The sequence below is a fragment of the Equus asinus genome, chromosome 4, assembly GCF_041296235.1.
Source record: "Equus asinus isolate D_3611 breed Donkey chromosome 4, EquAss-T2T_v2, whole genome shotgun sequence".
Classification (NCBI taxonomy): domain Eukaryota; kingdom Metazoa; phylum Chordata; class Mammalia; order Perissodactyla; family Equidae; genus Equus; species Equus asinus.
In genome coordinates this window covers 140,577,309-140,593,089 of record NC_091793.1, presented here as the reverse complement: position 1 = coordinate 140,593,089, position 15,781 = coordinate 140,577,309, and the positions used below count along the sequence as shown (strand labels likewise).

The 15,781-nt window shown below is 38.0% G+C and overlaps 1 protein-coding gene across 3 annotated transcripts in view; it reads right to left on the bottom strand.

Annotated features, from left to right (window-relative positions):
• Positions 1 to 15,781, bottom strand: part of ZDBF2 (zinc finger DBF-type containing 2) — a 38,693-nt gene that overhangs the window by 9,935 nt on the left and 12,977 nt on the right. For all 3 annotated transcript variants that reach the window (XM_070508448.1, XM_070508449.1, XM_070508447.1), the window contains exons 2-4: positions 12,060 to 12,112; positions 9,721 to 9,825; positions 1,793 to 1,920 (exon numbers count right to left, since the gene is read on the bottom strand). In XM_070508448.1, coding sequence (XP_070364549.1) covers positions 1,793 to 1,920; positions 9,721 to 9,780 — 188 coding nt within the window. In that variant the 5' untranslated portion in view covers positions 9,781 to 9,825; positions 12,060 to 12,112. The remainder of the gene's footprint in view (positions 1 to 1,792; positions 1,921 to 9,720; positions 9,826 to 12,059; positions 12,113 to 15,781) is intronic.

Below are 15,781 nucleotides of genomic sequence, written 5' to 3'. Positions count from 1 at the left end.
GCACAACAATCACTTTACCCTAGTTTTTCAGAACCCTGGAAGACTATCTCCATTTGTCTTAAAGATTATCACAACACTCTCAAGATAAAATTAATCTTGGAATATTTGGTGAAGAAAAGAAAGGAATAAAAGAAAAGAAAAAGCAAGGTAGAATCATAAAATCAAACAAGTTGTGGCCAGCCTGGTGGCATAGTGGTTAAGTTCATGCACTCTGCTTCGGGGGCCCAGGGATCACAGGTGTGGACCTACACATCACTCATCATGTCATGCTGTGGTGGCATCTCACATACAAAAAAAAGAGGAAGACTGGTACAGATGTTAGCTCAGGGCCAATCTACCTCATCAAAAAATTAAAATTAAAAAAAAAAGAATTAGTAAACATAAATTAACCAAATGAGTACCTAATTCAAGAAGATAGAAAAATAACCTAATCCTCCCTCAAGAAAGTCAAAGAAATAAATTAAGAAAAAGAAAAACCACTAAATAGGAAACAAAAATAAAGCAAGAGCTGTGTTTCATGAAGGCTAAAACAATAGAAAATCTACAATGTCTAGACAAGGGGGGAAGAGAGAAAAAATTTAAAAGAAAAACTCTATGTTATAAAGATTATAAACATAAATTATGTGGTGTTGGTATGGGATTAAAAAAACTCAAGGAAAGAATACAGTATTCCAAATCAGAAATATAGATATAAATAGACATACAGATACAGATACACAAATACAGGATTTAGTTTATGCTATAGGTGACATTTTATATCAGTGGATATAATTAATATACATTTACTTAAAAAAGTAGAAGCCCTGCCTCACACCACATATAAAAACAAATCCCAGGAAGATTAAAAATATTTAAAACAAAAAACAAAGGTATGAAGAAAAAGACATGAAAGAAGACATAAAGGAAAATACCCCTTAGATCTGATTATGCCGCAACGTTTAATTTCTACATAGTAAAAGACAACATACACAGTTGAAAGACATATGAAAGACTCTGAGAAATATTTACAACATATTTAAAGTACAAAAGATTATTCACCATAAATATTGCATACAGATCCAAAATGTACAAACAATTCAATAGAAAAATAGGCAGAGTATAAGAACAAACAACACATAGGATACACATATGGCTAATAAATATACAAAGAGAGAAGTTCTATTTTACTCATAAATAAATAAAAGTTAATTAAGAGATCACTTTTTTGGCCTATTATGTTAGAGGGGACAAAAAAAGAAGATGATATTCCCAGTGTGTCAAGAGTGACAGGAAATGAGCTCTCTCAGATGCTACTGGTGTATACGTATACACATTGTATATAAATTGCATATAATGTATTTATAGTGAAATTTGTTACTTAGGCTGGGAAAACTAAAAAAATATTGCAAAAGGAAGTTACTAGATAAAATTTCACTTTATATTCTTTGATTCAAAGATACATTTTACAGGGGCCAGCTCGGGGGCACAGCAGTTAAATTTGCACGTTCCACTTCACGGCCCAGGGTTCGCCAGTTCGGATCCCAGGTGCGGACATGGCACCACTTGGCAAGCCATGCTGTGGCAGGCGTCCCACATATAAAATAGAGGAAGATGGGCATGGATGTTAGCTCAGGGCCAGTCTTCCTCAGCAAAAAGAGGAGGATTGGCAGCAGATGTTAGCTCAGGACTAATCTTCCTCAAAAGAAAAAGATACATTTTACAAAGTCTTGGAATGTTACCCAAACATGTACTGTAACATATAACTATGTTACATATATATAACTATGTACTATTATTCCATTCAGTACTTTACCTGCTTTCTCGACAATGATATGGGTGGTGCCGCAGTACATCCTGCAAGAAACGTTCCATCAAACTAGCGGTACCCATGCGCTGTCTGCTCTGTGTGGTCGAGTATCTGTGCTGAGCACTGGATGTGTGCTATAAAGAAAAAAGAAAGCGAACATTTTTAAATGGATAGTACTCATTAGTAGCGAGAGTTTCACAAAATGGATTTATTTATATGTTCCTGGCAGAGGTATAAATTGCTATACCCTTTCTATAAAACAATTTTAAAATATGCATCTAAAAACCATAAAAGTATCTTTCCCTTAGATATTACATTTCCCTTAGTCACTACATTTCTCTAAATCTCTCCTAAGGAAATCATCTTAAATGTGGGTGATTTATGCAAAAAAAAGATGCTTATCACTGCATGATAACAAAAGCCAGGACATCTCCTAAGTGTCTAACAGTACAATCCTTAAATTATAACATGCCTTAAGACGTAATACTATACAGCTATCTAAAATAACACAAAGAATTTTGAATAACATGGAGAAATATTACATATTAAGAGAAAAATAGGGGATGTAAAAATTACATGTGCACTTTCATCTCAAACTGTAGCTTAAAAATGTACAGAGAAGTAGGGGCTGGCCTGGTGGCACAGTGGTTAAGTTTGCACACTCTGCTTCAGCGGCCTGGGGTTCATGGGTTCGGATCCCGGGCGTGGACCTACACACAGCTCACCAGGCTATGCTCTGGCAGCATCCCACACACAGAATGGAGGAAGACTGGCACAGATGTTAGCTCAGCGACAATCTTCCTCAAGCAAAATGAGGAAGATTGACAACAGATGTCAGCTCAGGGCCAATCTCACTGGAAAAAAAATGTACAGAGAAATAGAAGGAAGAGAATATGTGGCATGATTATGAATAATTTTTAAATTCTTATACATGTTTTTATAATAAAAATATGTTAAAACGAGAATAAAGGGTTGGATCACTGCATTTTAAAAAGCCAAAGATTAATTCACAAAGAGGCCATCATTTTCCTTCAGAAATTTAAAATCCTGACTTAAACAGAATATTGGAATAAATACACTAAAATCTTCTGCAATTGTCTCCATGGTCTGTAATTTACTGCAATTTTCCTCCCAGTTGGGAAGACTCTGCCTTCACTAGCATTACTTAGGAACCCCCAGGGGGGCTGGGAGAGGAGTCTCACGCGTACTGAGCGCCTACACCACATCCAAGCCAGTGCTGTTCCGTGCACACAGCAAGCTCACTGAGTATGAATCTTGTTTCCATTTTGATATGAAGAGATTAAAACACAAAGAATGAGAGTGAATTGCCAAAATTGTGTACCTAGCAAGTAACAAAGACAGGATTTCCATCCGAGTCTGTCTCGATCGAAAGCTCTCTCTTCTCGTTGTGTCACGCGGTGCTAATGCCGTGTTTCTAACGTAAGTTATTTACAACAATTTAATAACAAGTTTTAATTTAATAATACTTGGGGAAAGTCATGTTTTATACACCAAGGCAAGGTGTCGAGAGAACTTAGGCTGCTAGCTCCTGAGCACTATTCCCACTCCTGGAATTACTTCCCTCCATGCTGACTCAGGGGCCCCTCTCGGGCTGCCTTAGTCCCAGGAACCATCTAAATTCCGAGTGTCTCAGGATGCTCCAGCCACACAGCTCCCCTCGTCAGGGACCCGTCAGCAGAGCCAGCCTGCCCGTGATGAAGGGGACAAACGCGCAAGGTAACAACTAAAGCTTCAGTCAAAATCCCATCTGGTCCCCTCTGCCTGGCTAGAAACTTAAAAACAACGCAAACGGAGAACCGCACCTACATAAACTACAGTCAACGCCACCCTACACAGCCCAGAAGAAGGAGGCGGTTTCTGTCAATTTTCTCAATTGACATACGACACACCTACAGAAAAGTACACAAATCCTATGTACACAGTTCAATAAACTATCACAAAGTGAGAATATCCATAACCGTCTCTCCAGGAAGAACTAGCAAGCAGCCAGAGTCCCTCCAACGCCCCGTTACCATCTAGTATTCCTTTCCTCTCCCCCCAAAGTAACCATTATCCTTATTTGTAATACTACAGATCAGTTTTGCACGTTTCTGAATTTATATAAATGGAGTTGAAACAGCACATAAATCATTGACCAGCTTAAACTAGTTTTACTTCCTTAAAACAGGTTGTTGATTAATCAAATCTTCCTCAATAACAGAGACAGCACTGCACATGTGCCAGGTGGGAACCCACAGGCCCAGGATGACCCCCGAACCAAGAATCTTCAGAAATGTGGCCACCAGAGCCCTTTACAAAGGGAGAAGTTCCTTCTGCAAGGAAAATCTGGCTTCCAGAAGCTTGAGGACCATATATGGACTGATTCAAGACTACCCAATCATCTTCTTTCTCTAACTCCAACTTAAATTTTGCCCAAACCCTGGACCAGGGAGACAGATTCGAGCCCTGCTTCCTGTCTCCTTGCCAGTCGACCTCACAATAAAGCCTTTTTCTTTTCTCAAAAGCTGGTGTCATAGTATTGGCTTCCATGCACACTGGGCAGAGAGCCCCTGCTGGGTAACAGAGTCATACGTTCTGTTTTCTTTTGCATTCAGCTTCTTTCACTCAACACTTGATCTGTGATACTTATCCATAATAGCTGTCATCTGTTCTTCTTCATTTCTGTATAGTATTCCATTGTATGAATATACCGTATTTGATTTATTCATTCTACTCTTGATGGATATTTGTGTCATTTGCAGCTTTTGGCTATTACAAATAATGCTGCAAAGAACCTGCTTATATGTGTCTTTTTCTGCTCGTATGCAAGGATTTTTGTGGAGTATATTACTAGGAGTGGAACTTCTGGGTCATAAGGTTTGCGTATGTTCAGCTTTAGCACTCACCGCCAAAGTCTTCCAAAGTGGCTGGAATTTACACCCCCACCCGCAGGGTATCATAGTCTCCACTGCTCTGCTTCCTCACCAGCACTCGCCACTGTCCATCTCTATAATTTTAACTATTGTAGAGGGAGGTTGAAGTTATATCGTTGTGGCTTTAATTTGCGATTGTTGTGATGGCTTTTCATGTTTACTGGCCACTTGAAGATCCTTTTTCACGATGTGTCTGTTCAGGTCTCCTCCTGTTTTCAAACAGATTTTCTCTTTTTTTCCAGTGAGTCATAGGAATCCTTCATTTACTCTGGACACAAGCTCTTTCCTCAATTACATGTGTTTCAAGTATCATTGCCCTCTCTGTGGCTTGCCTTTTCACCTTCTTTTTTTTTTCGGTGTTCATAAATAAAGTTTTATTGGTATGTGCACAAACACACACACACACATACACACACAAAGTAAATCCAATATCTTCCCTAGGAATAGTTACAACATGCTTTTTCACTTTCTTAATCATCTTCCATTGTTTCTTAATTTTATTGCAGTTCAGTTCACCAATTTTTTTGTCAGTGCTTTTTGTGACCAGTTTAAGAAATCTCCCTCTACCTCAAAGTCACAAAGATTTTCTCCTACATGTTTCTAGAAACTTTATTGTTTTACCTACAATATTTACATCTACCACCTACCTGGAATCGATTTTTGTATCCAGGATGATTTAGCAATAAAGTTTCATTTTTTCCTGCATGTGGATACCCAATGGATCCAGTATCATTTATTGAAGAAAGTCTTGTCCTCATTGCTCTTCAGTGCCACCTTTCTCACACATCAAATATCCATATATTTGTCTGTTTCTGGTTTATTTCCATGATCTTTCTAACTTTGCACCAATGTCTTAATGATTGTAGTCTAATAATAAGTTTTGATATCTCGTACAGAAGGTCCTCTGACTTTGCTCTTCTTTAAGATTATCCTGGTTCTTCTTAGCTTTTTGCATGTCTATATATATTTTTAGACTTGGCTTAATTTTTATTTAAAAAAAAACTTTGCTAGAATTTTGATTGGAATTTCATTGAATCAATATATTAGTTTGGGCAGAACTGACATGTCTACAATATTGATTTTTTTTCCTATCCATGAACATGGTATATCACATGAATTATTTAATTTTTCTTACATTTCTCTCAATATTTATAGTTTTCTGTATAAAGATCCTATACATATTTCATTATATTTATACCTTAGGAATTGATGTTCTTTGATGCTGTTGTAAATATCTTTTTAAAATCTTGTTTTCTATGTAGTGTTTGTATACAAAAATAAAATTTCTTTTTATGTCAGCCCAACAAGCTTTTTAAACTCACTTATCAATTCTAATAGAAAATCCTAAAAATATCTCGAGAAACTACGTCCACAATCACAGTTTATACAAATAAAAAAGAAGTTTTAATTCTTCTTATCTAATCTTTATCATTTTCATTTTTTTTCTTTCCTTATTTTCTTGGCTAAGACTACTGATAAAATGTTGTTCATGGTTTAATTCAAACATCAAGTCTACTTTCACTTAATATATTACTGATAATTTGGATTTAATCTTTGCTTTTATTTTTAAATCTGTTTTTAGTATTCTTGCCTAAACAATGTCCTTATTTCCTTCTTTCTAGCCCTCTTGTGGATTGTATTTTATTATTCCAATTTTTCCCTCTTTGTTAACTTGGTAGTTAGTTAAACATTCTTTTCCCAGTCTAGTAGTGGTGACAGGTTATAACAAGCAACCCTGACCTATCCAAGTCTAAAATTACTTGTTACTTTTGTTCTCTTCTTAAACAATGCAAGGTCCTTAAGCATTAATTCAAATTACTCCTCTTTCGACTTACATGCCATTGCTGTGAGCCCCACACGGCCTTATTTATCTGGAACGCCTACTTATTTACCTGCCTATTGCTCTTCATTCCTTCCCATATCTCTCTGAGCTTCCAACTGGAATCACTTTCCTTCTACTTGAAGAATTCCTTTTAATATTTCCTTTAATAGGGGTCTGCTGATGACAAATTCCCTTAATTTTTGTTTTCTGAAATATTTTTATTTCACCTTCTTTCTCAAAGTATATACTTATTGAATATAGAATTCTCAGTTGGTAGTTGTTTTCTTTCTTTTGGCTTCTATTGTTTCTGTTGAATATTCAGCTAGACCGGGGACCCATATTTCTTCACTACCTCAACACCTCTCCAAAAACTTGAAACATTGTTTTTTAAGCTTTTGTAGTTAGTCCAAATTACCTTGGCTGTCACTAACAAAGTCTTTTTAAATGTCAATTTAGTGCAGGAGTATCCAGATGTCTACAAATTATTATTTTAAAGCTTAAGAAAAAAAATTATACTGAGCCAGCCCTGGTGTTCTAGCAGTTAACATTCGGCATTCTCACTGCCACGGCCTGGGCTTGTTTCCCAGTGGTGGAACCATACCATCCATCTGCCAGCTGTCATACTCTGGTGGCAGCTCACATAGAGGACCAAAAACTAACAACTAGGATACACAACTATGCACTGAAGCCTTATATTTAAAAAAAAAAAATTATACTGAAAAGAACTTACAAAGAATTAACGTTTTATTATTATCAAACATTCAACAAATAATCTTCCAGTCAAGTGATGATATAAGTTAGCAATCAAGAGAGAAATTATAAAGAGAGCTTTGAGTTTTATTATCTGCCTCTTCATGTTTATAATCAGCATTAAAAAATATTTCTTTCTAAAAAGGCAGAGGTGGAGCCGGCCCCAGGGCTGAGTGATTAAGTTTGTGCGCTCTTCTTCGGCGGCCCAGGGTTTTGCTGGTTCAGATCCTGGGCGCAGACATGGCACCGTTCATCAGGCCATGCTGAGGTGGCGTCACACATAGCAGAGCCACAAGGACCTACGACTAGAATATACAACTATGGACTGGGTGGCTTTGGGGAGAAGAAGAAGAAGAAAAAAAAAAGATTGGCAACAGAAGATAGCTCAGGTGTCAATCTTCAAAAATAAATAAATTAATTAAAAGGCAGAGGTGTGGAAATCACAATAAAACCTTTTCCTTGGTATGAATTGAAGTCATTACTATTAGATAATTAAACAAAACAAATGCCACTGAAGAGCAGAATTTTGCATATTATAAACTTGTTTTACATCTCATCTGAGATGAGACAATTCAGCACCAGCAGAACCAGAACTTCCCGTATTACTACTTCACCTACGACAATTGCACAGCTGAGACCCTGAGGACAAACTTGGGACTCTTCTCAGTTAACAATCCTGGTCAGAAAACTGCAGCTACTATAACCCTGAACAGTTATTTCAAAATCTCCACACACAATGCACCACAAGCTCTTCCAACAAAAAGAAGAGAAAGGAGGGCCCGGCCCCGTGGCCAAGTAGTTATGTTCACACGCTCCGCTGTGGCCCAGGGTTTCGCCAGTTCGGATCCCGGGCGCGGACATGGCACCACTCGTCAGGCCTCATTGAGGCGGCGTCCCACATGCCACAACTATAAGGACCTGCAACTAAGATATACACCTATGTACAGGGGGGATTTGGGGAGATAAAGCAGAAAAAGAAAAGATTGGCAATAGTTGTTAGCTCAGGTGCCAATCTTTAAAAAAACAAAGAGAGAGAAGAGAAACGAATACTATTCAATTCATTCTGTGAAGCCAGGGGTACCCTGACACCAAAACCAGACACATCACGAGAAAAGAAAGCTACAGGCAATATTGTTTATGAATATAGATGCAAAAATCCTCCACAAAATATTAGCAAACTAAATCCAGCAGCATACAAAAGGACTATACACCATGACCAAGTGGAATTTATCCCAGAAATGCAAAATTGGTTTACCATCTGAAACTCAATAACGTAATTGCTATAGACTGGATTGGGTTCCCCCCAGATTCTTAGATTGACGTTCTAACCCCCAATGTGGTTGTATTTGGAGATAGTGCTTTAGGAGATAACTAAATCACATCACACACAAAAATTAACTCAAAGAGAATCAAAGATAAATGTAAGAGCTAAAACTGTAAAACTCTTAGCAGAAAACACAGGCATATGTCTTCATGACCTTGGATTAGCCAATCTTTATGACACCAAAATCACAAGCAACAAAGGGAAAAAAAAGTTATCAACTCAAGCAAAATTTAAAACTTCTGTGCATCAAAGCATAAAAGTCAAAGTCCTGGGGCCGGCCAGGTGGCACAGCGGTTAAGTGTGCACATTCTGCTTCAGCGGCCTGGAGTTCGCCAGTTCAGATCCTGGGTGTGGACATGGCACCACTTGGCACACCATGCTGTGGTAGGCATACCACATATAAAATAGAGGAAGATGGGCACGGATGTTAGCTCAGGGCCAGTCTTCCTCAGCAAAAAGAGGAGGATTGGCAGCAGATGTTAGCTCACGGCTGATCTTTCTCAAAAAAAAAAAAAAAAAATCAAAGTCCTTACCTCATCCTACATTGTCTTACAGAATCTAATTCTCTGAATTCTTCACCTACCACTTACCACCCACCCCCCAGCCTACCTCCACTGTAACCACATTGGCCTCCTGGTTTTTGCTGAGCATGCCAATCACCCTTCCGCCTTGGGGTCTCTGTCCTTGCTCTCTCTTCCCTCCACCTAGAAATTCTTCCCCAGAGATAAGGAAGCCTGGCTCCCACACTTCACTCAAATCTCAACTCAAACGTCTCTTCCTTAACCCAACCTGGCCATCCTACCTAAAACTACGCTGCCTTTCGGATTTCATTTTCCTCATGACATGTATTACAATCTAACATATTATGCACTAATGTACACAACTATATCTTTTCCGTCTCAATGCACTATAACGTGACCTCCACGAATAAAGGGAGCTTGTTTTGCTCATGGTCACATCCCCAGAACCTAGAGTGTCTGTGCACTAGTGGACTCTCAGAATGATCTGTTCGATGAATTAATAAATGAATTTAATAAAATGTAAAAGAAGAGAAAGTTACAAGTAAGTCTCCTGAGATATAACCACGTGAATAGGATCTTCCTACCTGTTCCAGGTTATCATAGTGCGCACAGCAAGAGCTGCAATATGCTCGTCTGTTCTGCATCTTGAATAACCAAAGCCAGACAGCTACTGTCCTTGAACGCTCATACTGAAAAAAAGAGAAATGTCAAGATCACAACAATTCTTTACTTCCATGAGGAAAACAGCCATGATAATATCAGAGAACAGAAATTCATTCTCAAGTCCCACCCACTCTTATTTCTAATAATTATGAAAATAGACAAGGCTGCCATGAACTACTGAATCAACCAGTGAGCTGGAGTAGACATGAGAGCTACACGTCTCCTAAAAAAGCAGTTTGTTTCCAAAACCGAAGCCCAGATGACTAAATTTTTTATCAACTTTCTGATAACTTGTTAGAATTATTAGGAATTGATTCAGTATTGACGAATACAGTACTCAATTTGTAAAGACAAATTACTATTTCTAAGTTGTTACTAGAGTATATTTTCTATACTCTAACGAGGCTCACTCATTTTCCCATTATGTTCCTATACAAACCCCAGGCTACTTGAACTCTCGGTGTCATATACAACGTCTAACTCTGTCACAAGAGTAGATGCACTGCATGTATTTTCTGCTTAGTCCACAAGAGGCAGCTTTTAAAATAATTTACCCAACCAAGTTGCTAAAAATAAAAATGATAACTAATTTAGCCTCTAAAATACAAGACATTTCTCTTCCAACAGTTACATAAACCAAATAACTAAGAGGAATTTTTTCCAACTGGTGCAACGAGATTTCTCTACGAATAAAGAACCATTTTCAAGTTTCTACCCACCCCCCAAAACACTAGAATCCTTCAACATTACATACTGCAGTGGTTCCCAAACCAGGCCAAGTAGCAAAGTTGTCGCCCTCAATTCTGACTTAGTAGACCTGAGATAGAGCCTAGAATTCACAATTTTTTTAATTCTCAAAGTAATTTTGATACACTGCCAATTTATTCACTGACACAAAGTGTACATAGTTTATGACTATTTTAAGTAACAAATACAATGCAGTTTTTTTGCTGTGTTTTGTTAGAGTGAAAACAGAATTATGAGAAATAAGTTCATCAAATTTTTAATTCTAATTATCTTAAACATTCTTGTCTGTTGGAAAATGGATAACAGAAGGATCCTATAATATTATGAGTATTTCTGATAAGAAGATTATCTTGCAACAGAAAAAGTTTGTTCATTAAAATCAATATTTAAAAAATGAAACCACAGCCTTAAAGCCAACAAGATGAGAACAGAAAAGCTTCATCTTATCAAAATGCTCCCATAACATTTACTTATCTATTACTGTTTGTTATGAGAAACTTTGATTTCTTGTCTTCTCACACGTACGGGAAAATAATTAAACCAGCCTCTCAAATAAAGAATATATAAGAGATTACTTACTTAAAATTTGGTCTTTCTTCCATTAATTTACTCATTTATTAACCCGAAGCAACAAAATGAAACAAAGCCTTAAGTTGCATTTATAGATATGGTAATTTTCAGGCCAAGGGAACTCTAGAGTTTAAACCTAAACTCTGAAAATAGTAAAATAACAAACTTTTTAGTGCTTTACTTAAAATATAATTAAAACATTCATTAAATGAAAGGCAAAATAGGGAGCTGGCCCTGTGGCCGAGTGGTTAAGTTCGCGCGCTCCGCTGCAGGCGGCCCAGTGTTTCGTTGGTTTGAATCCTGGGTGCGGACATGGCACTGCTCATCAAACCACTCTGAGGCAGCGTCCCACATACCACAACTAGAAGGACCCACAACGAAGAATATACAACTATGTACCGGGGGGCTTTGGGGAGAAAAAGGAAACAAATAAAAAAATCTTTAAAAAAAAAAAAAAGAAAGGCAAAATAAAAGTATGAGTCTAACATCAAATATCCACAAAATTTAAAGACTTTAAATTTTTTTTTATCTTTAACCCTTAAGGCCTTTAACTCCCATGGCATTATTTCTTGCCATTGCCATCGTCTCTAGTGTCATATACACACCACAATGACACAGCTACAATGAACCAGAAGCACCTGTTGGCATTGTGTAAAAGCCACATGCTAGGACCCCCCTGAAAACTCACTGAATCAAAGCCCCCTGGAGGGGAGCCAGGCACATGCATATTGTGCACATTTAAAATGCTCCAAGGTGATTCTGAAATAGGTTGAACTAATAATATGTCACCATTTTTTAGGTGCTAATAAAATTCTTACTTATTAAAGGGATCATTTCTTTGTGGTCTGGGATTACATTACCCTGCATGGCTGAACGGGTCTTTTTATACAAACTCTGAATTCTACTGGTACCTGATATTTTTATAAAGTAATAAATCATTTACCTTGAGCAGAAAAGAGGAGATATTTCATCAGCTACATTAGTCCCAGCAAATATCTGTAAATTAAAATAAAACAATTTTTAAAAAAGATAAGACCCATAAGTGTTTACCATTGGCCAAATAGGTACCCTCAAGTCACACTTAAGTGTGAAAAGTGACACAATTATGCTTCCAATAATAGGAGAAAAAATATTAACTTTTAAACACGCAGCACTTTACATATTATGACTCTGAACCCTACACGACCTCCTAAGACATTCTGGAACAGAGTAACTCTGATGGCCGTATAACCCATGGTCAAATACTCCAGGTTGATGGGTTCCGGGAACAGCAGCTATAGAAGAATGTAAGGCACTACTGTGCCTCTGGTGAGGTTAAGAACAGAGATGCTGTCAAAGCCACAATGAGCTTCATGAGAAACTTTTCAAAGGAATATTCATGTGAAATTCAATTTGGGTCCTGGACTAACCATGTAACTCTTAGCTCCCATATTAGTTTTAATAAGAAAAATACTGTCAATTCTTTATCATCTATCTATGTCAATTGACAATTAAGCCAAATTGTCAATTTTTTATCCTCCCCATTGTTGTTGGCAAAGTGTTGACCCCTATCCAGGATCACTGGTTGGCCAAAAATTCCAATCCTTGAACGCAAAAGAGCCGGGGGCACCACCGTATAATCAAGGGATAGATATTTAGCACCTACCCCGTACAGTGTTCCATGCTGGAAGCTCTGAGGGATAGAGAAAAATATAAGACAAGCTTTCCTGCTCTCAAGAATTTAAAATGGAATTGGGAAACTAATGCAAAAATACTAGGTGTTAATGGAGAAATGCCTACGCATAGATAATAAGGGCCAATGGCTTTAGTCACAAAACTCGGTTTCAGCTGGAGAGAGCAGACATGTCTCAGTGATATGGTTTCTTAACTGGACATTGGGAAATGGGTAGGATTTGCTTACACAAAGGTCAGGAAAAGATATTCCGAGTAACAAAAAAGCAAAAGTACAAGAGCAAGAAAGCACACGGTACAGTGGAGACAGCAGGACGACAGGTCCAGCCAGAGCTACGGTCTCGTCTAAGAACTGAAGGGGCAACAAAGCAAGAAAAGTAGACTGCGTTTCAACACGACAGGATTTAAAAGCAGACTAAAGAATTGAGACCACATCTTTAGGATGTGTGGAAATTTTTTGGAAAGCATTACACTCAGAGTGCTTTAACAAAATTCTGTAACAATGGCTCTTTCCTACTTAATGATGCTTTTCACTTTTCACAGGGCAAGAAATATAACTTACCATTCAGCATCACTTCCTAGGGTACTGAGGAATTAGCTAACACCCAAAATCCCCAAGTTCAGAGTCAGTATCCCTCAGAGCAAAGTCTTAGTCTCCTTTATGCTTATAAATCAGGAAAACACACTAATTTTTTCTTTAAAAAGTGACTTTTATTAATTTTTATTATGAAAGCAAAACATACTTATTATAGTACAATTAGAAAAATAGAGAAGTAAACAGCATAAAAATCAGCCATAATCCCTCTACCCATCATTAACATTTCTCATACATTTTTCATTGTTCTAAATATGTTTTTACAAAAATAGAATGATTCTATACATTCTATCCTATAGCCTCCTCTCTCATTTAACCATAAATGATGAACACCTCTATATGATATATTATAATTCCAAAACAGAATGTTGAATGACTGCATCGTATTTCATCTTATCAGTGTAACATAAAAGCCCTCTTATCTGACAAGATTAAGACCCAGTAGTTGGTGAGTTAACTTTTTTTTTTTTGAGGAAGATTAGCCCTGAGCTAACTACTCCCAAATCCTCCTCTTTTTGCTGAGGAAGACTGGGCCCTGAGCTAACATCCATGCCCATCTTCCTCTACTTTATACATGGGACGCCTACCACAGCATGGCTTGCCAAGCAGTGCCATGTCCGCAACCGGGATCCGAACCAGCAAACCCCGGGCCACTGAGAAGCAGAACGCACGCGCTTAACCGCTGCACCACCGGGCCGGCCCCATGAGTTAACTTTTTAAAAATTAGTCAATAAGATGATTTTAAGAATACATACACGCGGGGCCGACCCCGTGGCCAAGTGGTTAAGTTCGTGCGCTCCGCTGCAGGCGGCCCAGTGTTTCGTCAGTTCGAATCCTGGGCAGGGACATGGCACCATTCACTGAGCCACGGTGAGGCAGCGTCCCACATGCCACAACTAGAAGGACCCACAACTAAGAATATACAACTATGTCCCGGGGGTCTTTGGGGAGAAAAAGGAAGAAAATAAAATCTTTCAAAAAAAAAAGAATACATGCATGCAAAACCCTAATATTTTCTCTAACTTAAAAAATATAAATATATATATGCTTGATTTAAGGTCAAGTTAGGCTTTTTTGTTTCATCGAGGGGTTTTGGGGGATATGACAGCTAGTTCCAAGTCATATTTTTTTTGATATTTTCATAAGCCACATCATAATTTACCCTCAGCAAGTTTCCATTTTGGTTCCTGTAAAACAGAATAAGAACCTAAAGACATTTTCAAAACTGGGAGCAGTACTAAGATGAAGGTGTAATCTCCTCAGCCTTTTACAGGTGTGGCGTCCAACTCGGCACTTTTGGAACAGCATTTTTGTGTGTCTGAGGCATTCCATTTATTTTTCATAAAAATACTATAAAAAAAATGGCAGTGCTTACACTCTTATTTCCTTGGTTTACGTAACATTTAAAACGGACTGCTGGCAGTGAAGAGAGCTCTCTGACCGCCTGAGATGACTTCAGCACAACTGTCTCAAAACAGAAACACAGCTGCGCTTTGTTTAGGACTATTTCTTGCGCACCTGAGATCTGGACCTGCTGCCGAGATAAACACACTGTGGAAACGAGTTCGGAGCTGTAGTGTCCGTCTCTCAAGATGACCACGGTGTTGAATCAGAGCTAACAGAGTCCAGAATGCCTATGGGAAACATCTTTCAGTTGCCTGACAAGAGAGACACAGCTTAATATTAAACAAGACAAGACAACAGAACCGTGTTTGGTTGACTGAAGAAGTCATCTAAACTACCTGTATAGCAATTGGAGAACAATTGGGGAGAAATCACAAAACAATGCCAAATGATATAAAAAGTCCATCTGAATTCACAGTCCCTTTCTTCACAACAATATGAACTCATTTTCAACTTCCCACCTTTTTGGATTATCCATCTTATGTGGGTTTACCTCTGGTGACAAGCATTATCCTGGATACATCCATTCAGTCTTACTAAGATAATAACAGCTAACTTTTAGTGAGTACTTACGCTGGGCCAGCACTGTGCCAACAGTTTCACATACACGATCTCATATGAATATCAAAAAGCCCTATGAGGCTGGTGTTATGGTAACTCCCACTTTACAAATCAGGAAACTGAGGTTCAGAAAGAAGCAGTATCTTGTTCCATAACCACACACCAATACCCAGTGTAGCCAGGACCTGACCCTAGGTCAATTTGAGCAGTTTATGTTCGTAACATCTTAACTTCTATAAAACACTTCCTCTCTGTATTTTCAGGAATACTAATTGATCGTGTCAATATTAGGTGAAAACAAATAATTAGGAATTTAATTTGCTGCAGTCAACACTGTCATATATTCCAAAGAAAAGAGAAAAACTAACGTTTAGCTTATTTGCATCACTGCTCCCATTCTGAGATGAGGGCTGACGGCATCTTGGATTGGTGAC